Source organism: Mustelus asterias, chromosome 24, assembly GCF_964213995.1.
Source record: "Mustelus asterias chromosome 24, sMusAst1.hap1.1, whole genome shotgun sequence".
Classification (NCBI taxonomy): Eukaryota; Metazoa; Chordata; class Chondrichthyes; order Carcharhiniformes; family Triakidae; genus Mustelus; species Mustelus asterias.
This window is the reverse complement of record NC_135824.1, coordinates 56,346,964-56,373,773: the sequence shown is the minus strand read 5'-3', so window position 1 is coordinate 56,373,773 and position 26,810 is coordinate 56,346,964. Positions and strand designations below refer to the sequence as shown.

The window sequence follows — 26,810 nt, the reverse complement described above, 5'->3', positions numbered from 1 at the left end:
TCTTTGGACACGAAGGGGCAATTTAGCATGGCCAATCCATCTAACCTATACATCTTTGGACACGAAGGGACAATTTAGCATGGCCAATCCACCTAACCTGCACATCTTTGGACACTAAGGGACAATTTAGCACGGCCAATCCATCTAACCTACACATCTTTGGACACTAAGGGACAATTTAGCACGGCCAATCCACCTAACCTACACATCTTTGGACACTAAGGGACAATTTAGCATGGCCAATCCACCTAACCTACACATCTTTGGACACTAAGGGGCAATTTAGCATGGCCAATCCATCTAACCTGCACATCTTTGGACACTAAGGGACAATTTAGCATGGCCAATCCACCTAACCTATACATCTTTGGACACGAAGGGACAATTTAGCATGGCCAATCCACCTAACCTGCACATCTTTGGACACTAAGGGACAATTTAGCATGGCCAATCCACCTAACCTACACATCTTTGGACACTAAGGGACAATTTAGCATGGCCAATCCACCTAACCTGCACATCTTTGGGCACGAAGGGGAAATTTAGCATGGCCAATCCACCTAACCTGCACATCTTTGGACACTAAGGGGCAATTTAGCATGGCCCATCCACCTAACCTATACATCTTTGGACTGTGGGAGGAAACCGGAGCACCCGGAGGAAACCCACGCAGACACAGGGAGAACGTGCAAACTCCACACAGACAGTGACCCAAGCCGGGAGTCGAACCCAAATAATATTGGATCAAAGGAAGATATCCTTACTAAATGCTTTCTTCAGCTCAATGTGCAGGCTAAGTGGACAAAGAAGCTGGCAGTGTTGCTCATGTTCACCATTTGTGAATTAATCAGTTTTAACTATTGCTTCCAACTATTGCTGTGAGGCAGCAGTGCTAACCACTGTGCTACCGTGCCACCCTTATTGAACCACAGAGTGTGGACCTCCTGGTCCAGTGTGTACGGGCGGAGATGTAGAGTTACCTGAAGGCAGGGCAGACGTTGACCAGCGCAATCGTCTGAGGGACTAGCCGTTCGGTGCTGCCAGAATTTTCATATCTTTGTTCATAAAATCCCAGCACGCTCGTCTGAAAACTGCAAACAAAAACAAGGAAAAACAAGAAAGATTGGGATCAGGTCAGTCTTCAGAATGTTCGATCGGACAGATTGAGGAGGAATGTATAGTCGGCTGCGCTTTGAGATTGCTGAGATATGACACCTGAGCGTGATAAGGGGATGGTGGAGGAATGTGGTATCGTTAATTGGGAAGGCTGCGGTGTACTGGTATTTTTACTGGCCTGTTAACCCAGAGACCCAGGGGAATGCTCTTGAAATAACTCCTCAGAGGCCGGTGTCCCATCACCAGATTCCCCTTCATTGACAAACTCGACTCCGCTCCTACTATGATTCAGGTACTAGGTCAGAATCTGGAGTGCAGAGCGGCACGGTGGCGCAGTGGTTAACACTGCTGCCTCCCAGCGCCAGGGACCCGGGTTCGATTCCCGGCTTGGGTCACTGTCTGTGTGGAGTTTGCACGCTTTCCCCATGTCTGCATGGGTTTCCTCCGGGCGCTCCGGTTTCCTCTCACAGTCCGAAAGACGCGATGGTTAGGTGTTAAATTCTCCCTCAGTGTTACCCGAACAGGCGCCGGAGTGTGGCGACTAGGGGATTTTCACAGTAACTTCATTGCAGTGTTAATGTAAGCCTACTTGTGACACTAATAAATAAACTTTAAAATGTGTTGGGATACAGTATTGTTTCTTGCACACTATACAGACAAAGCATACCATTCATAGAGTACATAGAGGAGAAGGAAAGGAGAGAGTGCAGAATGTAATGTTACAGTTAAAACCAGGGTGTAGAGAAAGATCAACTTAATGCAAGGTAGGTCCATTCAAAAGTCTGACGGCAGCAGGGAAGAAGCTGTTCTTGAGTCGGTTGCTACGTGTCCTCAGACTTTTGTATCTTTCTCCCGACAGAAAAAGGTGGAAGAGAAAATGTCCGGGGTGCGTGGGGTCCTTAATTACGCTGGCTGCTTTCCTGAGGCAGTGGGAAGTGTAGACAGAGTCAATGGATGGGAGGCTGGTTTGCATGATGGATTGGGATACATTCACGACCTTTTGTAGTTTCTTGCGGTCTTGGGTGGAGCAGGAGCCCATACCAAGCTGTGATACAACCAGAAAGAATGCTTTCTATGGTGCATCTTTAAAAGTTGGCGAAAGTCATAGCGGACATGCTGAATTTCCTTAGCCTACTGAGAAAGTAAGTTGGTGGGCTTTCTTAACTATAGTGTCGGCATGGGGGACCAGGACAGGTTGTTGGTGATCTGGACACCTAGAAATGTCAAGCTCTCAACCATTTCCATTTCATCCCTGTTGATGTAGACAGGGGCATGTCCTCCACTCCCTCCAAGCTGTGATACATCTGGAAAGAATGCTTTCTATGGTGCATCTGTAAAAATTGGTGAGAGTCGTAGCTGACATGATGCCCCAATGATTCCATCAAACCCAAAATCGCAGGAGGTGATTAGAAATTGTATCGGGCTGTGTTACTGTGTTAAATGCACTGTATGGATCCAAGTTGTTGAGTTGCCTATGCGACTGGTGGAAGCGGAAATGGTTTGTGATATGGATAAGGAAATTGGAGGGACAATAGAGGGAAGTAAAGTTGCGGGACTACGGGCATAGACTAACTGGATGACCTACAAAGAGCTAGCATGCGCCCAATGGGCCCAATGGCCTCCTCTGTGTTGCGATGACTCCCAAGACTCTGCATTTGAAGTGAATCTCATGGGTCACTGGGCAAAGGATTAGCCAGCCGGATAACCAACAATGTTCAACATTAACCCAGGCAAACAGGACAATGCGTAAGAACAATGAGTGAAATAATCTTAGAGCCCAGCGTAGTGTGAAGTGAAGGAGTTGAATTTTAAAGAGACCAGAGCTGAGATAAGTGGCAATGGATTCAATCTGCCTCCATCTGCCTGTCCGTCTCTCCTAAGATACAGAGGGCACCTCTCAGTCGATAATCCGCTACGTTGGCACTTGAAGATTTTTTTTTGGCAAAACCATGACTATGGGCGGCCAGATGTGGTTGAGTTGCAAGATCCCATGGAATGGGATGTGTGGGGAGGGAGGAGTTCTTCCCTGGCGTCTTGGGACCAATATTCATCCCGCAACCAACGTCCCAAAAATCTGGTCATCCGCACATTCTTGTTTATGGGATCTTGCTGTGCGCAAATCGGCTACCTCGTTTTCCTTTCATCGATGCATGGGACATGGGCATCATTGGGCCAACATTTATTGTCCATCCTTAATTGCCCCTTGAGTGGCTTCTTTTTGGGTCATTTTAGACAGGGGAGGAGTGGGATAATGGGGCTGGATATGGCTGGTGGCTCCTGTATCTGTGAACTGAGGGTACGTTGAAATCCTCAGTTGTGGAAGAGGTTAGACACACCAGAAGTGCGTGAGGCCTCGGGTGACAGTCCGTGCAGAGTCTGCACATTCTCCCCGTCTCTGCATGGGTTTCCTCAGGGTGCTCCGGTTTCCTCCCACAGTCCAAAAACGTGCAATTTAGGTGGATGGGCCATGCTTAATTGCCCCTTAGTGTCTAAAGATGTGCAGGTTAGGTGGATTGGCCATGCTAAATTGCCCCTTAGTGTCCAAAGATGTGTAGGTTAGGTGGATTGGCCATGCTAAATTGCCCCTTAGTGTCCAAAGATGTGCAGGTTAGGTGGATTGGCCATGCTAAATTGCCCCTTAGTGTCCAAAGATGTGCAGGTTAGGTGGATTGGCCATGCTAAATTGCCCCTTAGTGTCCAAAGATGTGTAGATTAGGTGGATTGGCCATGCTAAATTGCCCCTTAGTGTCCAAAGTTGTGTAGGTTAGGTGGATTGGCCATGCTAAATTGCCCCTTAGTGTCCAAAGATGTGTAGGTTAGGTATATCCAAGTCAGGATGGTGAGTGGCTTGGAGGGGAACTTGCAGGTGGTGGTGTTCCCAGGTATCTGCTGCCCATTGTCCTTCTGGATGGAAGTGGTCATGGGTTTGGAAGTGCTGTCTAAGATCTAAAGATCTTTGGTGGATTGTGCATCTTGTGGTGAGTGCACACTGTTGCCTATGTTTAATTACATCCTTTCTATAACAAAGCATTCGCGACCCAATCTCCCCACCCTCCAGCTCAAGAGTTGTGGAACTGGCTCCAGCTCATCCAAACCTTCCCGTTCTTTGACGAATCAGGACATCAGGCTATTGTTCAATGCGCGTTTCCCTCCAGCTCTTGTCAATGCTCTGCTTTATGGCTTTGGCCTGTTGCCAAGAGTGTTTTCTTGCCAAATAAACACAAGATAACTCAATTGCCCGTCTCCGCACAGAATGCATTCTCTGCCCAAGCAAGTCTTTCAGAACATTCCTTTGCTATCCGCTGTAGGATAATGAGTCCCGAGTGTGTGAAGGGAATATTCGGAACAATGTAAACAAAACAGAGGAAGACTTGAATTTGTATATCACCTTTCCAATGGCATCTCAAAGGGTTTAGCAACCAATGAGGTACTCTTGCCGCATTGTTTTTAGATAGGCAAAGACATGATGACAGGTTTAAAGTTCAAAGTTTAAAAAGTTCAAAAAGTTTGGAGTTTTTTTTAAATCAGTGTCACAAGTAGGCTGACAATAACACGGCAATGAAGTTACTGTGAAAATCCCCCAGTCGCCACACTCCAGTGCCTGTTTGGGTACACCGAGGGAGAATTCAGCACGTGCTGGTGTCTTGGGACCAATATTCATCCCTCAACCAACGTCCCAAAAATACAGATTATCTGGCCATCCTCACATTCTTGATTGTGGGATCTTGCTGTGCACAAATTGGCTACCTCATGCATGGGACATGGGCATCATTGGGCCAGCATTTATTGGCCATCCTTAATTGCCCCTCGAGTGGCTTCTTTTTCGGTCATTTCAGGGGTGGGGGTTGGAGGGGGGGGGGGCGGATAATGGACTGGATATGGCCGGGGGCTCCTGTATCTGTGAACTGAGGGTACGTTGAAATCTTCAGTTGTGGAAGAGGTTAGACACACCAGAAGTGCGTGAGGCCTCGGGTGACAGTCTGTGCGGAGTATGCACGTTCTCCCCGTGTCTGCATGGGTTTCCTCCGGGTGCTCTGGTTTCCTCCCACAGTCCAAAAACGTGCAAGTTAGGTGGATGGGCCGTGCTTAATTGCCCCTTAGTGTCCAAGGATGTGTAGGTTAGGTATATCCAAGTCAGGATGGTGAGTGGCTTGGAGGGGAATGCTCTCTGCTGATTAGGTGCTCCCAGCGTCCCTGGCACTGTGAGGCAGCAGTGCTAACCACAAAGTGGGGTAGACGCTGAGGCCATTCCGCCCCCTCCCCACACCCTCCGCAGAGGCTCCTGTTATGGGCGGCTGTAATGCTCACTCTAAGTGCTATTTTCAGTTTATTGGACAGAGATCATTATGGAAAGTGGTCCACAATTTATTGGTAAGTCCATTCAGGATGGGCGTGAGAAGTGGAATATCAATCACACTACTTCTTCTCCCCAATACCCTCTACCTAACGGCCCAGCTGAATGAATGACTCACACAGTGAAATCCCTAATTCTCAAAATGTAGACAGACCAAGCAAGGCCTACACATTGCATCTGAGAGCAATCCCTTTAAACGCAACTATCCAGGGGCGGCGCGGTGGCACAGTGGTTGGCACTGCTGCCTCACAGCGCCAGGGACCCGGGTTCGATTCCCGGCTTGGGTCACTGTCTATGCGGAGTCTGCACATTCTCCCCGTGTCTGCGTGGGTTTCCTCCGGGTGCTCCGGTTTCTTCCCACAGTCTGAAAGACGTGTTGCTTAGGGGCATTGGCCGTGCTAAATTCTCCCTCAGTGTTACCCGAACAGGCGCCAGAGTGTGGCGACTAGGGGATTTTCACCGTAGCTTCATTGCAGTGTTAATGTAAGCCTGACTTGTGACACTTAATCCAGGATATTCGTAACAGCTAGCTGACAAAGTGACTGACTTACTGCTAGTGCTTTCCAACTCTGAGTATTTCTGAAGTGATTCTCAGTGGGAGTTTTGTATGGTTGGCCGCGGGTGACCTCAGATCCGTCCCTCAAGAGCTTATCCTCCAAAACCAACCCCCCCTCACATAGAATCGGGGCGGCACGGTGGCACAGTGGTTAGCACTGCTGCTTCACAGCACCAGGAATCTGGGTTCGATTCCCGGCTTGGGTCACTCTTTGTGTGGAGTTTGCACATTCTCCCCGTGTCTGCGTGGGTTTCCTCCGGGTGCTCTAGTTTCCTCCCACATTCTGAAAGACGTGCTGGTTAGGGTGCATTGACCCAAACAGGCGTCGGACTGTGGCGACTAGGGGAATTTCGCAGTGACTCCATTGCAGCTTTACTTCTGACGAATCACTAAATTTAACTTAATATAGAATCATAGAATCACTAAGTGCAGAAGGAGGCCATTCAGCCCATCTTGTCTGCACGGACAACAATCCCACCCAGGCCCTATCCCTGTAACCCCACATATTGACCTTGCTAATCCCCCTGATACTAAGTGGCAATTTATCATGGCCAATCCACCTAACCTGTAGATCTTTGGAGTGTGGGAGGAAACCGGAGCACCCGGAGGAAACCCACGCAGACACGGGAGAACGTGCAGACTCCGCACAGACAGACGGTCACCCGAGGCTGGAATTGAACCCGGGACTCTGTACCATCCTTCGCAGCACACTTTGGGACAAATACCTGTGCAGGAAGTCAGCCAGGCTGCAGAGGCAGCAGAGAGCAACTCGGGTCCCCAGTTCCTCTGTGGTGGCAGCAGACTTTTCAACATGTCCCGTCAGGAGCTGAGGGAAAAAAAACACACAAAACATGTTCAGTAGAACTTTTAAATTGAATTTTATTTTTATTAAGTTGTGGGACATGGGCATTGCTGGCTGGGCTAGCATTTATTGCCCATCCCGAGTTGCCCTTGAGAAGGTGGTGGTGAGCTGCCCTTCTTAAATCGCTGCAGACCCCATGCTGTGACCCACAATGCCAACGATTGATACAACAGAGTGTCTCGTTGGCCATTTCAGAGGGCAGCCGAGAGACAACCACATTGCTGTGGCTCTGGAGTCACATGTAGGCCCGACCGGGTAAGGACAGCAGATTTCCTTCCCTAAAGGAACCAGATGGGTTTTTCTGACAATGGTTTCATGGTCATCAGTAGATTCTTAATTCCAGATATTTTTCATTGAATTCAAATTCCACCATCTGCCGTGGCGGGATTCGAACCCGGGTCCCCAGAACATTAGCTGAGTTTCTGGATTAATAGTCTAGCGATAAAACCACTAGGCCATCGCCTCACCATCTCTCCACCAGGACCCTCGCTTAAACCTAACCCGCACATCTTTGGACACGAAGGGGCAATTTAGCATGGCCAATCCCCCTAACCTACCGATCTTTGGACATTAAGGGGCAATTTAGCACGGCCAATCCACCTAACCTACACATCTTTGGATGCTAAGGTGCAATTTAGCATGGCCAATCCACCTAACCTGCACATCTTTGGACACAAAGGGGCAATTTCCCATGACCAATCCACCTAACCTGCACATCTTTGGACACAAAGGGACAATTTAGCATGGCCAATCCACCCTAACCTGCACATCTTTGGACACAAAGGGGCAATTTCCCATGACCAATCCACCTAACCTGCACATCTTTGGACACAAAGGGGCAATTTAGCATGGCCAATCCCCCTAACCTACACATCTTTGGACATTAAGGGACAATTTAGCATGGCCAATCCCCCTAACCTGCACATCTTTGGAGTGTGGGAGGAAACCGGAGCACCTGGAGGAAACCCACGTAGACACGGGGAGAATGTGCCGACTCCACACAGACAGTGACCCGAGGCCGCCATCATTAGCAATCAACACTGGCATTTGCCAGTGGTGCTCACATTTCAACACTAATTAAAAGAGTTCCCCGAAGGAACATAGGATGTAGAAACAAGAGTAGGCCATTCAGCCTTTGAGCGTGCTCCCCCATTCAATGAAACCATGGCTGTGGTTCCAAATCCATTTTCCTGTTTCCCTTCAGCCCTGACTCCCTGATCTGTCAAAATCCATCTCATCCAGCCTTGGATATATTCAACCTGCACTGCTCTCCGGGGAAGGGAATTCCACAGGCTAACGGCACTCAGAGGAAAAAATGTCTCCTCATTTCCATCTGAACAGGGGAGACCTCCAATTCGTAGACCGTGTTGTTCGTTCTAATTCTAATTTGACCTATCCAGTGGAGGGAACAGTTTCTCCCTGTCTCCCACACTGTTGCATCCACTACAAATGACATTACCTGAATCACCCTGTTGGCCAACTCTGAATGGAACATCTCACTTCCCTGGTTCCACTTCTCCTGTTCCGCAGAGAGTTCCTGGGCCATACTTTTTGTAATCTGCGTCTTTGAGAGATAAAGGAAATGAAACAGTTAGAAGCATCATTTGGGTAACTTTTCACTCAGGAAAGGTGGGAATGATAAGGAATGTCATTGTAGCCAAAGACAAGGAGAGATCTGGGGAATGTTACTCTTCCCAACGCCTACTCACTTATGTCATTGCCCCGGTGTGGTGGAGGGATTCAATAATTGCCCCAAATACACCAAGAACCTTAATGTATATAGCTCCCTTAACATTGTCAAATGGATGAAATGGATAATGGAACCTTATCAAATGAAATTTAACATTGGGTCACATGTGGAGTTATCAGGATAGTGAAATAACTCCTCAGAGGCCGGTATGCCGACACCAGATTCCCTTTATTTACATGACATAAAATCCCTACAGTGCAAGGAGCCCATTCGGCCCATCAAGTCTGCACCGAACACGATCCCATCCAGACCCTATCCCCGTAACCCCATGCATTTATCTTAGTTAGTCCCCCTGACACTCAGGGGCAATTTATCATGGCCAATCCACCTAACCCGCACATCTTTGGACCATGGGAGGAAATCGGAGCACCCGGAGGAAACCCACGCAGACACGGGGAGAATGTGCAAATTCCGCACAGACAGTGACCTGAGCCGGGAATTAAACCCGGGCCCCTGGCGCTGTGAGGCAGCAGTGCCAACCACTGTGCCACCCTTTACAAACTCAATTCCACTCCTAAGAGTGCTTCAGGTATAATGTCAAAATCTGAATGTCAGTGGACCTGCCACTCCTATATTTATATAAAAAGTAAAGTTTATTTATTAGTCACAGGTAGGCTGACATTAACACTGCAATGAAGTTACTGTGAAAATCCCCCAGTCGTCACACTCCGGTGCCTTCGGGTACACAGAGAGAGGATTTAACACCTCACCAGCACGTCTTTTGGACTGTGGGAGAAAACCGGAGGAAACCCACGCAGACACGGGGAGAATGTGCAGACTCCACACAGACGGTGACCCAAGTAGGTGAGACTTCCTGATTGGGCAGGCATTCGTTACCTCAATCAGGGAGCTCATACTCCAAGAGGCCACCCCCATGGGCCTCATTGAGGTCATTACAGATAGGTCTGGTCAAAGAGGGAGGTTCTAATGAGCATGTTAGTGGGTGAAGGAGAGAGGCGGTGAGGTTCAGGGAAGGAATTCCAGAGCTTAGGGCTACTCACGTTTAAAAGATTAAAATTTGATTTGATTTGATTTATTATTGTCACATGTATTAGTATACAGTGAAAAGTATTGTTTCTTGCGCGCTATACTGACAAAGCATACCGTTCATAAAGAAGGAAACGAGAGAGTGCAGAATGTAGTGTTACAGTCATAGCTAGGGTGTAGAGAAAGATCAACTTAGTGCGAGGTAGGTCCATTCAAAAGTCTGACAGCAGCAGGGAAGAAGCTGTTCTTGAGTCGGTTGGTACGTGACCTCAGACTTCTGTATTTTTTTCCCGAAGGAAGAAGGTGGAAGAGAGAATGTCCGGGGTGAGTGGGGTCCTTAATTACGTTGGCTGCTTTGCTGAGGCAGTAGGAAGTGTAGACAGAGTCAATGGATGGGAGGTTGGTTTGTGTGATGGATTGGGCTACATTCACGACCTTTTGTAGTTCCTTGCGGTCTTGGGCAGAGCAGGAGCTGATACCAAGCTGTGATACAACCAGAAAGAATGCTTTCTATGGTGCAACTGTAAAAGTTGGTGAGAGTTGTAGCTGACATGCCAAATTTCCTCTGAGAAAGTGGAGGCGATGGTGGGCTTTCTTAACTACAGTGTCAGCATGGGGGGGACCAGGACAGGTTGTTGGTGATCTGGACACCTGAAAACTTGAAGCTCTCGACCCTTTCTACTTGGTCCCCACTGATGTAGACAGGGGCACTCGGGGTTGGGGGTTCACAAGAAGCCCGAGTTGGAGGAGATCGGAGAGCTCAATGTTCTCGATTTTAAGGAGGTTACATATCGATAAAGAGAGGTTCGAACCTGGTACATTCCAATTTCATTAAAGTTTGGGTGTTTTCTTTTCTCCGAAATGCCGTATTGAGGGGTGAGATTTTTCAACCGGCTCCACCCCAAAACCAGGAAACTCCACCCGAGGTCAATGGACCTTTCCATGGTCCGCCACTTCGCCCGCTACGATTCCCGTGGCGGGTGCAACGGGTAAATTCGCGCCCCCTGATCTTACCTCCACAATGGAGACGCAATCATCTTCCAGCCTCTTAGCCGTTTCCATCGGTAACAGAGGTCCCAGTTGTTGCTTCCGAATGTGTGCCGTAATCTCCACATGTCCCATCACGTCTCTGTAAAAAAATAAACAACCGGGAGGGTTGTGTCAGCTGTGGCCAAGTGAGTAACGGTCCAGCCTCTTGAGTGAGAAGGTCATGGGTTTGATAAACTCCACTCCAGAGAACTGAGCAACAAATGTCCGTCTCACCCTCCGATGCAGTACCGAGGGAGAGCTGCCCAGACAAAGGCGCTCTCTCCTGCAAAGGACATCAAACTGAGGTACGCTAAGGTGGGGAATGAGGTACAATTTATTCCGCAATCAACGTCACTGCCCCAGTTAATGGAGTGATGATTTTGTGGTTGTTTCGAAGCTACATTACCCACGTTTCAAGAGTAACTACACGTTGAAAGTATTTCATTGGCTGCAGAGGGCCAACCCAAGCTGGTGCAAGGCGCTACAAAATTGCAAGTCATCGAATCCCTACAGTAGAGAAAGAGGCCATTCGGCCCATAGAGTCTGCACTGACTCACTGACAGAGTATCTTACCCAGGCCCTCTCCCCCGCCCTCACACATTTCATGGCCAATCCACCTAGTCTGCACATCTTTGGACACTAAGGGACAATTCAGCACGGCCAATCCACCTAACCTACACATCTTTGGCCAAGAAGGGGCAATTTAGCATGGCCAATCCACCTAACCCGCACATCTTTGGACATTAAGGGGCAATTTAGCATGGCCAATCCACCTAACCTGCACATCTTTGGACATTAAGGGGCAATTTAGCATGGCCAATCCACCTAACCTGCACATCTTTGGCCAAGAAGGGGCAATTTAGCATGGAAAATCCACCTAACCTACACATCGTTGGACACTAAGGGGCAATTTAACACGGCCAATCCACCTAAGTTGCACATCTTTGGACACTAAGGGCAATTTAGCATGGCCAATCCACCTAAGTTGCACATCTTTGGACACTTAAGGAGCAATTTAGCATGGTCAATCCACCTAACCTGCACATCTTTGGCCAAGAAGGGGCAATTTAGCATGGAAAATCCACCTAACCTGCACATCTTTGGATTGTGGGAGGAAACCGGAGCACCCTGAGGAAACGCATGCAGGCACAGGGAGAATGTGCAGACTCCACACAGACGGCGATCCAAGGCTGGAATTGAACCCGGGTCCCTGTGAGGCAGCAGTGCTAACCACTGCGCCATCGGTGTCTCAGCAGCTCGGGAGCACTCTCACCTGAAGTAATCATTGTGGCACCATTGGAGGAAGCTGTAGATATCTTGAATTCCCAATTGCCTCTGGCCTATCTCGGAGAGGCAGGAAGACAGTTCTTCGTGGTAGCTCCTCACATAGACATTGAAAACCTCGTAATCCTTTGGGTAGGCGGGAATCAGGTTCTTGCGGACCACGATCAAATCCCTCACAATCCTCTCTCCGAAGTTTCTCAAGCACTGGTCGATCGGCCCGTTGCCCTGGCCATGTGACAGTCTCTCGGCCGCCGAGCCCTTCACCGCTTCCCTCCACTTCCTCCTCAGCTCCCTTGGCCTCCCGCCCTCGGGGCCCCCAGGCGCCCCTCCTCGCTGGGCCCAGGCCCTGTCTGCCGCCTCCTCCGCCTCTATGGTCTGCACCAGCTGCTCCAGGTGGGCCGTGGCGGTGGGGGCCTGGCCCAGCGATTCAGCGACGATTCTCTCCAGCTCGCTCTCCAGGGCCGCGTAGAGGAGGGCCACGTCCTTCTCCTTCCTCCCGCTGTCCTTGCTAGCGTTGGCGCCTTCCGGACTCTGCTGCTTTACCCTGTCACACTCTTCCTCCAACTCAATGATGTGGCTGTTGGCGGTTACCAGCTCCCGTTTCTGAATCAGGCTGTTTATCTCAAGAACTGTACCGGACAGAGAGACAAAGAAGCATTAATGGTTTGGAATTAACTGACGCCAATGCAGCGTAAACCCGTCCACCAAATTTCAGACTTGGTTCCCAGAAGAGGGGATTGCGCAAAGCAATATTTGAAAAAAAATCGTGCTGTCAAAGTTTTCCACCTTGCACTCATCAGGGGTGCCCAGCAGGAATCCTGAATCTCACTCGGCATTGCCAATTGACCAATCGGAATTAACCTGTCCGGTTTGAATTTGAACAAAAGCTTGGCAGTTAACCGTCCCCTAGTGCAGTCTCCAGGGCAAGGCCTCTCCCATTGTCCACTCGCAAACCAATCTATATTAATGATTTAGAATCATAGAATCCCATCAGTGCAGAAGGAGGCCATTTGGCCCATCGGGTCTGCGCCGACCGCCATCCCACCCAGGCCCTATTCCCGGAATCCCACACATTTACCCTGCTAATACCCCTGACACTAGGTTAAATTCCAATTCTCTTGCTGCACCTAGCGGCACACTAAGGCAGACTTTCCTCTGTTTCCATAGCCACTAATTCCTGGAACAGGTCACTAGTCTGTCACCCAGGGGCTTATTGCTTGAGTGGGCGCCACTCCACGTTAAGCATGGCTGACCAGGAGTCCCTCCCGCTCTTACCACCAGCCATTGGCATGTTTGGACGGATTTACAGGTTAACACTCAACCTGTTTGGTCGCGTTCTGAAAGCACCTTCCTTGGCCGTCAAGTCCTGGGATGGGGCTCGAACCTAGAGCTTCTGGTTCAGAGACAGGGACACTAACCCCACTGCGCCACAAGAGCTCTAACTCGCTGGAGATTCTATTCACGCAGGAGGCATTTGAGATTGGTTTGAGATGCTCCCACCCTTTCTGTCGCTCAGTGGGTGCCATTCTCTGAGGTAGGAGGTTGTGGGCTTAATTCTCTCTCTGTCTTTGTCAACTTTGATATGGGCTCCTGCTCTGCCCAAGACCGCAAGGAACTACAAATGGTCGTGAATGTAGCCCAATCCATCACGCAAACCAGCCTCCCATCCATCGACTCTGTCTGCACTTCCCGCTGCCTCGGCAAAGCAGCCAGCATAATTAAGGACCCCACTCACCCCGGACATTCCCTCTTCCACCTTCTTCCGTCAGGAAAAAGACACAAAAGTCTGAGGTCACGCACCAACCGACTCAAGAACAGCTTCTTCCCTGCTGCTGTCAGACTTTTGAATGGACCTACCTCGCATTAAGTTGATCTTTCTCTACAACCTAGCTATGACTGTAACACTACATTCTGCACCCTCTCCTTTCCTTCTCTATGAACGGTATGCTTTGTCTGCATAGCGCGCAAGAAACAATACTTTTCACTGTATGTTCATACATGTGACAATAATAAATCAAATAAAATCAAAAAATCTTTGCCTCCATCACTCATTGATGTGCCACATTCTCAATGCTCGTTCGATAAAGGAAGTTCCTTCTGAACTTTCTATTCATTACTAATACTTATAGCCCCTAATCTCGGATGTACTTGAAATATAGTGTTCAATTCTGGTCGCCACACTACCAGAAGGCTGGGGAGGCTTTGGAGAGGGTACAGAAAAGATTTACCAGGATGTTGCCTGGTATGGAGGGCATTAGCTACGAGGAGAGGTTGGAGAAACTTGGTTTGTTCTCACTGGAGCGACGGAGGTTGAGGGGCGACCTGATAGAAGTCTACAAGATTATAAGGGGCAGAGTGAATAGTCAGAAGCTTTTACCCAGGGTGGAAGAGCCAATTACTCGGGGGCACAGGTTTAAGGTGCGAGGGGCAAGGTTTAAAGGAGATGTACGAGGCAGGTTTTTACACAGAGGGTGGTGGGTGCCTGGAACTCGCTGCCGGGGGAGGTAGTGGAAGCAGATACGATAGTGAGTTTTAAGGGGCGTCTTGACAAAAAATGAATAGGATGGGAATGGAGGGATATGGTCCCCAGAAGGATAGGGGGTTTTGGTTCAGTTGGGCAGCATGGTCGGTGCAGGCTTGGAGGGCCGAAAGGCCTGTTCCTGTGCTGTAATTTTCTTTGTTCTTTGTTCTTTGTAGCCCACTTACCCTCCCCACCACGGTGGCACAGTGGTTGGCACTGCTGTCTCACAGCGTTAGGGACCCGGGTTCGATTCCCGGCTTGGGTGACTGTCTGTTTGGAGTTTGCACATTCTCCCCGTGTCTGCGTGGATTTCCTCCGGGTGCTCCGGTTTCCTCCCACAGTCTGAAAGACGTGCTGGTCAGGGTGCATTGACCCGAACAGGCGCCGGAGTGTGGCGACGAGGGGATTTTCACAGTAACTTCATTGCAGTGTTAATGTAAGCCTTACCTGTGACTAATAAATAAACTTTACTCTCAAACTTTATCTGCATCATGACCCCACGAGATTGTGTGTTTCTCTGGGGGAAGGGGGGGCGGTTCTCGTACCTGACAGGGGCTCCTTGACTTTGGGGACCTCCTTCTGTTGCTCAGGCAGTGTCTCCGCTTTGACCTTGCCCCTTTTGGGAAAGAGCAGCTTCTTCTTTGACTCCGGGTCTGCCGGTGTCTCCTTCTCCGGCCCGTTGCCGAGTTTCGGCGGTGAGGCCAACTCTTCCGACTGCCGCCTGCTTTTCCTCTTCTCCTGGCTCTTCCAGGGCGAGTCCTGGTCCAACGCTGGCGATAAAAGCTTGAATAATGACTTCTTTTCTTCACCTTTCTCCTCGGTGGGTGACCTGACCTTCTTCTTGCCCAGCTCCCACACCTTCTTCAGGGACGACGTCAAGGTCCCGCCTTTCTCGTTGATGGCTTTCTTTGGCGAGGTGGCCTCGCCCAATTGCGGGTTCCTGTTGACAGTCTCTGGCCCCTCTGGCCCTCCCTCCTCCTCCTCCTCCCCCTCGTAGAAAGGGTTCTTCTCCTTGGCACGAGGACTCGTCTCAGTGATCATGTCCTCCTCAAAAGGGTTGGGCGCCTCAGCCATCCTGCTGCCCAGTATGATCTCCTTCTGCAATGTCACGGGCCCCCCATACAGCTTGGCAGGACTCAGCCTGTTTAAGCTGCTCTTCAAGACTGGCATCAGATTGGCAGCGGGGCACCCCCTGTACACAGAAAGAAACAAACATTTGTTAAACTGCTTTGTAAAGATGTGCAGCTTAGGTGGATTGGCCATGCTAAATTGCCCCTTAGTGTCTAAAGATGTGCAGGTTAGGTGGATTGGCCATGCTAAATTGCCCCTTAGTGTCTAAAGATGTGCAGGTTAGGTGGATTGGCCATGCTAAATTGCCCCTTAGTGTCCAAAGATGTGCAGGTTAGGTGGATTGGCCATGCTAAATTGCCCTTTAGTATCTAAAGATGTGTAGGTTAGGTGGATTGGCCATGCTAAATTGTCCCTTAGTGTCCAAAGATGTGCGGGTTAATGGATTGGCCATGCTAAATTGCCCCTTAGTGTCCAAAGATGTGCAGGTAAGGTGGATTGGCCATGCTAAATTGCCCCTTAATGTCCAAAGATGTGCAGGTTAGGTGGATTGGCCATGCTCAATTGCCCCGTGGTGTCCAAAGATGTGCAGGTTAGGTCGATTGGCCATGCTAAATTGCCCCTTAGAGTCCAAAGATGTGCGGGATGGGTGGTTTGGCCATGCTAAATTGCCCCTCAGTGTCCAAAGATGTGCAGATTAGGTGGATTTGCCATGCTAAATTGCCCCTTAGTGTCCAAAGATGTGTGGATTAGGTGGATTGGCCGTGCTAAATTGCCCCTTAGTGTCTAAAGATCTGCAGGTTAAATGGATTGGCCATGCTAAATTGCCCCTTAGTGTCCAAAGATGTGCAGGTTAGGTGGATTGGCCATGCTAAATTGCCCCTTAGTGTCAAAAGATGTGTAGGTTAGGTGGATTGGTCATGCTAAATTGCCCCTTAGTGTCCAAAGATGTGCAGGTTGGGTGGATTGGCCATGCTAAATTGCCCTCTAGTGTCAGGGGGATTTGTAGGGTAAATATGGGGTTATGGGTCTGGATGGGATAGTAGTTGGGTGCAGGCTCGTGGGCCGAATGGCCTCCTTTTGCACTGAAGGGATTCTATGATTCCAAAGTGCCTGTTAATCCAACGCCTTTAAGATCGCAATCCTCTCCCCCCTCCTCCGTGACTGGATCCTCGGGCGGCACGGTGGCACAGTGGTTAGCGCTGCTGCCTCACAGCGCCAGGGACCCGGGTTCGATTCCCGGCTCGGGTCACTGTCTGTGTGGAGTTTGCACGTTCTACCCGTGTCTGCGTGGGTTTCCTCCGGGTGCTCCGGTTTCCTCCCATAGTCCAAAGACGTGCTGGTTAGGTGCATATCCGTGCTAAATTCTCCCTCAGTGTACTCAAACAGGTGCCAGAGTGCGGGATTTTCACAGTGACTTCATTGCAGTGTTAATGTAAGCCTTACTTGTGACACTAGATGGGGAGGTGATAGCCGAGTGGTATTATTGCTCGACTATTAATCCAGAAACTCAGCTAATGTTCTGGGGACCCGGGTTCGAATCCCACCACGGCAGATGGTGGAATTTGAACTTAATCTGGAATTAAGAATCTACTGATGACCATGAAACTGTTGTCGATTGTGGGAAAAACCTATCTGGTTCACTAATGTCCCTTTAGGGAAGGAAATCTGCCGTCTTTACCTGGTCTGGCCTACATGTGACTCCAGAGCCACAGCAATGTGGTTGTCTCTCAGCTGCACTCCAAGGGCAACTAGGGATGGGCAATAAATGCTGTCCCAGCCGGCGACGCCCATGTCCCAGGAATGAAGAAAAAAACCTAATAAATAAACTTAAACTAAACCAGATGTTAGCAAAACACCTGCCTGGTTTGAATTCCTCGGCTAAGCGACTGGACTGGGCCTTCCTGGGCTGGGAGAGGATACATCCCTGTTAACTCGGAGTGATAAAGGGTGTTTGATGTGTCCGACCACACTGCTGTGTGGGATGTTTCTCATAATCCGCAATCCAGAATTGGGACTAAACGTGGGTCAGGCTTCCAAGAAACTGCAGTGAGCTTGTGTTCTGTTGGCGATTCCCCAAGGGCCGTTGTACAATCGACTGTCAGACTCCAACTGCACATGCTTCACTGTGTTAGAGTCATAGAGGTTTACAGCATGGAAACAGGCCCTTCGGCCCAACTTGTCCATGCTGCTTTTTAAAAAAACTCCTAAGCTAGTCCCAATTGCCCGCATTTGACCCTTATCCCTCTATACCCATCATACCCATGTAACTGTCTAAACGCTTTTTAAAAGACAAAATTTTACCCGCCTCTGCTACTACCTCTGGCGCCTTGTTCCAGACACTCACCACCCATTGTGTGAAAAAATTGCCCCTCTGAACTCTTGAGTCCAGTGACTCAAGAGAGAAGTCAGGAGGGCAAAAAGGGGACATGAAATTGTTTTGGCAGATAAGGCAAAGGAGAATCCAAAGAGCTTCTCCAAATACATAAAGGGCAAAAGAGTAACAAGGGAGAGAGTAGGGCCTCTTAAGGATCAACAAGGTCATCTATGTGCGGATCCACAAGAGATGGGTGAGATCCTAAATGAATATTTCTCATCAGTATTTACTGTTGAGAAAAGCATGGATGTTAGGGAACTTGGGGAAATAAATAGTGATGTCTTGAGGAGTGTACATATTACAGAGAAGGAGGTGCTGGAAGTCTTAAAGCGCATCAAGGTAGATAAATCCCCGGGACCTGATGAAGTGTATCCCAGGACATTGTGGGAGGCTAGGGAGGAAATTGCGGGTCCCCTAGCCGAGATATTTGAATCATCGATAGTCACGGGTGAAATGCTTGAAGATTGGAGTGTGGCAAATGTTGTGCCTTTGTTTAAAAAGGGCTGCATGAAAAAGCCTGGGAACTACAGGCCGGTGAGCCTCACATCTGTGGTGGGTAAATTGTTGGAAGGTATTTTGAGAGACAGGATCTACAGGCATTTAGAGATGCAAGGACTGATTAGGGACAGTCAGCATGGCTTCGTGAGTGGAAAATCATGTCTCACAAATTTGATTGAGTTTTTTGAAGGGGTAACCAAGAAGGTAGATGAGGGCAGTGCATTTGATGTTATCTACATGGACTTTAGCAAGGCCTTTGACAAGGTGCCGCATGGTAGGTTGTTGCATAAAGTTAAATCTCACGGGATCCAGGGTGAGGTTATCTAAATGGATATAAAATTGGCTTCTTGACAGAAGCCAGAGGGTGGTTGTAGAGAATTGTTTTTCAAACTGGGGCCTGTGACCAGCGGTGTGCCTCAGGGATCAGTGCTGGGCCCACTGTTATTTGCCATTTATATTATTGATTCGGATGAGAATATAGGGGGCATGGTTAGTAAGTTTGCAGATGACACCAATGTTGGTGGCATAGTGATGATGTGGAGATGCCGGCGTTGGACTGGGGTAAACACAGTAAGAAGTTTAACAACACCAGGTTAAAGTCCAACAGGTTTATTTGGTAGCAAAAGCCACACAAGCTTTCGAGGCTCTAAGCCCCTTCTTCAGGTGAAGAAGAAGGGGCTTAGAGCCTCGAAAGCTTGTGTGGCTTTTGCTACCAAATAAACCTGTTGGACTTTAACCTGGTGTTGTTAAACTTTTTACGGTGGCATAGTGGACAGTGAAGAAAGTTATCTCCAATTGCAACGGGATCTTGATCAATTGGGCCAGTGGGCTGACGAATGACAGATGGAGTTTAATTTAGACAAATGCGAGGTGATGCATTTTGGTAGATTGAACCAGAGCAGGACTTACTCAGTTAATGGTAGGGCGTTGGGGAGAGTTACAGAACAAAGAGATCTAGGGGTACATGTTCATAGCTCCTTGAAAGTGGAGTCACAGGTGGACAGAGTGGTGAAGAAGGCATTCGGCATGCTTGGTTTCATCGGTCAGAACATTGAATACAGGAGTTGGGACGTCTTGTTGAAGTTGTACAAGACATTGGTGAGGCCACACTTGGAATACTGTGCGCAATTCTGGTCACCCTATTATAGAAAGGATATTATTAAACTAGAAAGAGTGCAGAAAAGATTTACTAGGATGCTACCGGGACTTGATGGATTGAGTTAGAGTCATAGAGTCATAGAGGTTTACAGCATGGAAACAGGCCCTTCGGCCCAACTTGTCCATGCCGCCCTTTTTTTTTTAAAACCCCAAAACTAATCCCAATTGCCCGCATTTGGCCCATATCCCTCTATACCCATCGTACCCATGTAACTATCTGAAATTATAGATATAATCTATAGTTATAGTTATAATTATAGTTATAAGGAGAGGCTGAATAGACTGGGACTTTTTCCTCTGGAGCGTAGGAGGCTGAGGGGTGACCTTATAGAGGTCTATAAAATAATGAGGGGCACAGATCAGCTAGATAGTCAATATCTTTTCCCAAAGGTAGGGGAGTCTAAAACTAGAGGGCATCGGTTTAAGGTGAAAGGGGAGAGATACAAAAGGATCCAGGGGGCAATTTTTTCACACAGAGGGTGGTGAGTGTCTGGAACAAGCTGCCAGAGGTAGTAGTAGAGGCGGGTACAATTTTATCTTTTAAAAAACATTTAGATAGTTACATGGGTACGATGGGTATAGAGGGATATGGGCCAAATGCGGGCAATTGGGATTAGCTTAGGGGTTTTAAAAAAAAAAGGGAGGCATGGACAAGTTGGGCAGAAGGGCCTGTTTCCATGCTGTAAACTTCTTTGACCCTATGACTTTTATATCTCTCCCCTCTCTCCTTAAACCTATGCTCTCTAGTTTTAGACTCCCCTGCCTTTGGGAAGAGATATTGACTATCTAGCTGATCTGTGCCCCTCATTATTTTATAGATCTCTATAAGATCACCCCTCAGCCTCCTACAGTCCAGGGAAAAAAGTCCCAGTCCATTCAACCTCTCCTTATAACTCAATCCATCAGTAGCATCCTAGTAAATCTTTCCTGTGCTCTTTCTAGTTTAATAATATCCTTTCTATAATAGGGTGACCAGAACTGTACACAGTATTCCAAGTATGGCCTTACCAATGTCTTGTACAACTTCAACAAGACGTTCCAACTCCTGTATTCAATGACCAATGAAACCAAGCATGCCGAATGCCTTCTTCACCACTCTGTCCACCTGTGACTCCACTTTCAAGGAGCTATGAACGTGGGCTTTTTCCCTGAAAAACATTTTTCCCTGGACTGTAGGAGGCTGAGGGCGGCACGGTAGCACAGTGGTTAGCACTGCTGCTTCACAGCTCCAGGGTCCTGGGTTCGATTCCCGGCTCGGGTCACTGTCTGTGTGGAGTTTGCACATTCTCCTCGTGTCTGCGTGGGTTTCCTCCGGGTGCTCCGGTTTCCTCCCACAGTCCAAAGATGTGCGGGTTAGGTTGATTGGCCAGGTTAAAAAAAAAATTGCCCCTTAGAGTCCTGGGATGTGTAGGTTAGAGGGATTAGCGGGTAAAATATGTGGGGGTAGGGCCTGGGTGGGATTGTGGTCGGTGCAGACTCGATGGGCCGAATGGCCTCCTTCTGCACTGTAGGGTTTCTATGATTTCTATGATGTACCCCTAGATCTCTTTGTTCTGTAACTCTCCCCAATGCCCTACCATTAGGGAGTAAGTCAGAGATCCTTGGGTACCAGCAAGCTTAGGCACACTTAGTGGCCTCTTAATACAAAGAGTGCTATACACCATGCATCCAATTTAACTACTTGTGCACCAGGAGAACTCCCCCTCCGCCCTCCATCGAAATGGCTGGAGTGGTTCTCACATTCCAGAAAAACAACTTAGCAGTTATAGTCAATTACAGCAAATCAGGAACCAGCATTTTGTTCACATCTTTAATTAACGTACATTTTTGCCAATTAAATCCTGGCTTTTCGCCATTCCTCATTCAATTAAAAATTGACTTCTGCTAATGCTTCATTTGCATAGCATATCCCCATATCTCGCCTTTGGTATTTGTTGTGGTAAAAATCAGGTCTTGTTCACCCTCCCGTGAAGGTCAAAAAGCAGAATGTTACGAGTTCGAGGCAAGAGGTTAGTCTGAAGTAGACAGGCTCCCCTTGAAGGTTTGCAACTGATAACATTGTCACAAGCTGTTACAGAGAAGGCATGACTTTTTTTAATCTGACCATTTTAACTTTCACAATCACAACCCTTGGGTGAAATCTGTCAATGAGCCACGCCCAACTGCACTTGATCCAGTTAAGCTCCACAGACAGGATAAACAATTTAGGTCGGGGATTTGGCCGCACCAAACATGGGTGGTGTAAGTTTGGAGATGGTGAGAGACCATCAGATGTAGGAGCTGATAAGTTTCTCAATCCCATTCTCCTGCCTTCTCCCCGTAAAATTTGACCCCCCTTACCAATCAATAGGCGGCACGGTAGCACAGTGGTTAGGCGGCACGGTGGCACAGTGGTTAGCACTGCTGCTTCACAGCTCCAGGGTCCCGGGTTCGATTCCCGGGCTCGGGTCACTGTCTGTGTGGAGTTTGCACATTCTCCTCGTGTCTGCGTGGGTTTCCTCCGGGTGCTCCGGTTTCCTCCCACAGTCCAAAGATGTGCGAGTTAGGTTGATTGGCCAGGTTAAAAATTGCCCCTTAGAGTCCTGAGATGCGTAGGTTAGTGGGATTAGCGGGGTAAATATGTGGGGGTAGAGCCTGGGTGGGATTGTGGTCGGTGCAGACTCGATGGGCCGAATGGCCTCCTTCTGCACTGTAGGGTTTCTATGATTCTATGAGGGACCGGAATGGTACACAGTGCTCCAAGAGTGGTCTAACCAAGGTATATGGAGACCGGAACCGTGCACAGTGCTCCAAGAGTGGTCTAACCAAGGTATATGGAGACCGGAACCGTGCACAGTGCTCCAAGAGTGGTCTAACCAAGGTATATGGAGACCGGAACCGTGCACAGTGCTCCAAGTGTGATCTAATCAAGGGATATGGAGACTAGAACTGTGCACAGTGCTCCAAGTGTGATCTAATCAAGGGATATGGAGACTAGAACTGTGCACAATGCTCCAAGTGTGGTCTAACCAAGGGATATGGAGACTAGAACTGTGCACAGTTCTCCAAGTGTCGCTTAACCAAGGAATATGGAGACCAGAACTGTGCACAACGCTCTAAGTGTGGTCCAACCAAGGGATATGGAGACTCGAACTGTGCACAGTGCCCCAAGTGTGATCTAACCAAGGGATATGGAGACTCGAACTGTGCACAGTGCCCCAAGTGTGGTCTAACCAAGGGATATGGAGACTCGAACTGTGCACAGTGCCCCAAGTGTGATCTAACCAAGGGATATGGAGACTAGAACTGTGCACAGTGCTCCAAGTGTGGTCTAACCAAGGGATATGGAGACTAGAACTGTGCACAATGCTCCAAGTGTAGTCTAACCAAGGGATAAGGAGACCGGAACCGTGCACGGTGCTCTAAGTGTGGTCCAACCAAGGGATAAGGAGACCGGAACCGTGCACAGTACTCTAAGTGTGGTCCAACCAAGGGATATGGAGACCGGAACTTTGCATGGTGCTCCAAGTGTGGTCTAACCCAGGGATACGGAGACCAGAACTGTGCACAGTATTCCAAGTGTGGTCTAACCAAGGGATAGGGAGATCAGAACTGTGCACAATGCTCCAGGTGTGGTCGAACTAATGTAAATGGAATAGAACTGCACACAGTACTCCAAGCTTGGTCCAAACAAGGTATATGGAGACAGATAGTAGTGTACAAAATCATGAAGGTCTGGACAGAGTAGATGGACCCAGCGTTTATTGCCCATCCTTAATTGCCCCTTGAGAAGGTGGTGGGTGAGCCGCCATCTTAAACCCGTTGCAGTCCCCATGTGGGGTAGGTACGTCCACAGTGCTGTTAGGGAGGGGGTTCCAGGATTTTGACACAGCGAGAGTGAAGGAACGGCTGATAGATTTCCAAGTCAGGATGGTGAGTGGCTCGGAGGGGAACCTCCAGGTGGTGGTGTTCCCAGGTATCTGCTGCCTCTTGCCCTTCTAGATGGCAGAGGTCGTGTGTTTGGAAGGTTAAAGGATTTGATTGGGTAGTTGGAGGGAACATAGTTGAGGAGAGTGTAGAGTAAGGTGGCATCTCTTAAATTTAGAACGAGGCCCTTTCAGTATGATGTCAAGTCACGTTTCTTCACCCAGATGTTCATGGCGATCCGGAACTCTCTGGAGCCAAAAATAAGCAGCTGTTGAGGTCAGGGGTCAAATGAAGCTATCATAACTCAGATTGATTGAATTTTGGTGGGGGAGTGCAGCGGGGGGAGGCATTCAGGAACCAAAGTGAGCCAATGATCGGGGCCATTGTGATCTCCTGGACTCGTTTCGATCGCCTCAGGGGGTCGGAGAGGAATTTCCCAGATTTTTTTTCCCCATATTGGCCCTGGGGTTTTTCACTCTGGGTTTTCGCCTCTCCCTGGAGATCACATGGTCTGGAATGGGGGGGTGGGGGTAAGTTAATAGGTTGTAATGAACAAAGCATCGTAGCTGTGAGGGACAGCTCGGTGGATAGGATATTAGTATGTAGATAGGCTGGAAAATTGGGCGGGGATCCTGGATTCAGGATTCAATCCTGGACCGGGGAGCGGCGCGGGCTTGGAGGGCCGAAGGGCCTGTTCCTGTGCTGTATTGTTCTTTGTTCTTTGTAATAATAGGGGAGGCAATGGCCTAGTGGCATTATCGCTAGACTATTAATCCAGAAACTCAGCTAATGTTCTGGGGGACCTGGGTTCGAATCCCGCCACGGCAGATGGTGGAATTTGAATTCAATAAAAAATATCTGGAATTAAGAATCTACTGGTGACCCATTGTCGGAAAAACCCCATCTGGTTCCCTTTAGGGAAGGAAATCTGCCGTCCTTACCTGGTCTGGCCTACATGTGGCTCCAGAGCCACAGCAATGGGGTTGACTCTCAACTGCCCACCAAGGGCAACTAGGGATGGGCAATAAATGCTGGGCAGCCAGCGACGCCCATGTCCCATGAATGAATAAAGAAAATTGGAGTTAAGATACCAATCCTCCTTAACTGGATGGCAGAAAGTGATAGATGGGCTGAAGGGCAGGGAATCGGATGGGTGTGTGGATTCGATTAAGTATTTTCTCCCCTGTGTGGATGTCCTGGGAAAAGCTTCCCACAGCACGGGAAAAACATTCGGTCGCCCGAGGTTTCATGTGGAGCGGGACAGACTCTGTCAAGGCCTCGTCACGCCATCAGGGCAGGCGGAATTCACTTTGTTTTGCTTTATCCCCGATGTCCTTCTCCTTATCAATCTGATTCTCGCATTGCGATGCCCGGGGCGATCAGGCTGATCACAAAGCTGCGATAATCTGCACACCTGCTGAACTCAGTGTTTACCCCAAGATCCGGGGCGGACTCACTGGATTGCTCTACTGGGAGCTAGTACAGACTCAAAGGGCTGAATGGCCAGCTCCTATGCTAGAATCACTGATAACGACTGCCCCCCTTGCTCCCCCCCCACCCCTTGTTTCATTATTCTTCACCCCGTTAAACTCCTAATCTTTCAAATCCTCACTCTGACCTCGCCTCCCTCCCTCCCTCCCTCCCTCGCGCTCTCCCTCCCTCCCGCTCTCCCTCCCTCCCTCCCTCGCGCTCTCCCTCCCTCGCGCTCTCCCTCCCTCCCTCGCGTTCTCCCTCCCTCCCTCCCTCGCGCTCTCCCACCCTCCCTCCCACTCTCCCTCCCTCCCTCCCTCGCGTTCTCCCTCCCTCCCTCGCGCCCTCCCTCCATCCCTCCCTCGCGCTCTCCCTCCCTCTCTCATGCCCTCCCTCCCTCCCTCCATCCCTCGCGCTCTCCCTCCCTCCCTCCCTCGCGCTCTCCCTCCCTCCCTCCCTCGCGCTCTCCCTCCCTCCCTCCCTCATGCTCTCCCTCCCTCCCTCCCTCCCTCGTGCTCTCGCTCCCTCCCTCCCTCACGCTCTCCCTCCCTCCCTCCCTCCCTCGCGCTCTCCCCCTTCCTCCTTCCCTCTTTCTCTTTTTCGACCCCTCTTCCCCATCCCCCTTCTTATCCTCCCTCCCTCCTTCTCTCTTCTCTCCACCCTCTCTCTCTCTCTCTTCTCTCCCTCCCTCCCCTCCTCCCTTTTTCCTTCCCTCCCTCCCTCCCTCCCTGCTTCTCACCTCCCTCTTTCCCTTCTTCCCTCCCCTTCCTACTTCTCCCCCCTCCTTCTCTCCCTCGCTCTCTCCCTCCCACTTCCTCTCCTCCTCCAGGCCTACAACACTCTGAGACCCCCCACGGGCTCCTGGTGCTATATAAATGCAGGGTGTGTTGGCTGTTCCAGGCCCTGCCTGATTGGGTTTCCCCGCTGAATGCCACCAGTGTTAATGTGAAGCTCAGTCATCATCGACTCTGACAAACACACAAACTATCTGGTGAAAGTCCGCGGCCCACGGGGTTTCCCGGCAACCTCCCTCTGCTCCATTATCAGCAACGTTACATCAACCTGGTTATCAGCTGGCACGGCCAATGTCACCTTCCTGAAGGGCATTGCCTTCTTGAAGGGGTACAGCCTTCTTAAAGGGGCACTGTCTTCTTAAAGGGCATAGCCTTTTTAAAGGGGTACTGTTTTATTAAGGTGCACCGTCTTATTAAAGGGGTACAACCTTCTGAAAGGTGTACAGCCTTACTAAATGTCACTGTCGTCTTAAAGGGACACAGCCTTCTTAAAGAGGCACAGTCTTCTTAAAGGGGCACTGTCTTATTAAAGGGGCACAGCCTTCTTAAAGGGGCACAGCCTTCTTAAAGGGGCACAGTCTTATTAAAGGGTAAAGGGGCACAGTCTTATTAAAGGAGCACTGTCTTATTAAAGGGGCACTGTCTTTTTAAAGGGGCACTGTCTTTTTAAAGGGGTACTGTCTTTTTAAAGGGCTACTGTGTCTTCTTAAAGGGGCACAGCCGTCTTAAAGGAGCACTGTCTTATTAAAGGGGTAGTCTTCTTAAAGGGGTACAGTCTTCTTTAAAGGGCACTGTTTTATTATAGGGATACAGCATTCTTAAAGGGGTACAGCCTGTAAAGGGGCACGGTCTAAATAACGGCCATTGTCTTACTAAAGGCGTACTGCCTTTTTTTAAAGTCACTGTCTTCTTAAAGGGACACTGTCATTTAAAGGGATATTGCCTTCTTGAAGGAGCACTGTCTTGCTAAAGGGACACTATTATTATTATCTTCTTAAAGGGGTATTACATACATGGGTTCCTCTGTGTTTTATCTTCCCTCAGTTATTCCTCTCCATTTTGGGTTTCAGCCAAGTGCCC

At 49.2% G+C, this 26,810-nt stretch overlaps 1 protein-coding gene across 1 annotated transcript in view; it reads right to left on the bottom strand.

Annotated features, from left to right (window-relative positions):
• The window catches only part of LOC144511105 (exocyst complex component 3-like protein 2), a 64,414-nt gene that overhangs the window by 22,651 nt on the left and 14,953 nt on the right, over positions 1-26,810 (bottom strand). Inside the window, exons 2-7 of the mRNA XM_078241081.1 lie at positions 15,005-15,651; positions 11,928-12,567; positions 10,640-10,754; positions 8,348-8,452; positions 6,752-6,852; positions 981-1,091 (exon numbers count right to left, since the gene is read on the bottom strand). Of these exons, the coding sequence (XP_078097207.1) occupies positions 981-1,091; positions 6,752-6,852; positions 8,348-8,452; positions 10,640-10,754; positions 11,928-12,567; positions 15,005-15,651 (1,719 nt within the window). The remainder of the gene's footprint in view (positions 1-980; positions 1,092-6,751; positions 6,853-8,347; positions 8,453-10,639; positions 10,755-11,927; positions 12,568-15,004; positions 15,652-26,810) is intronic.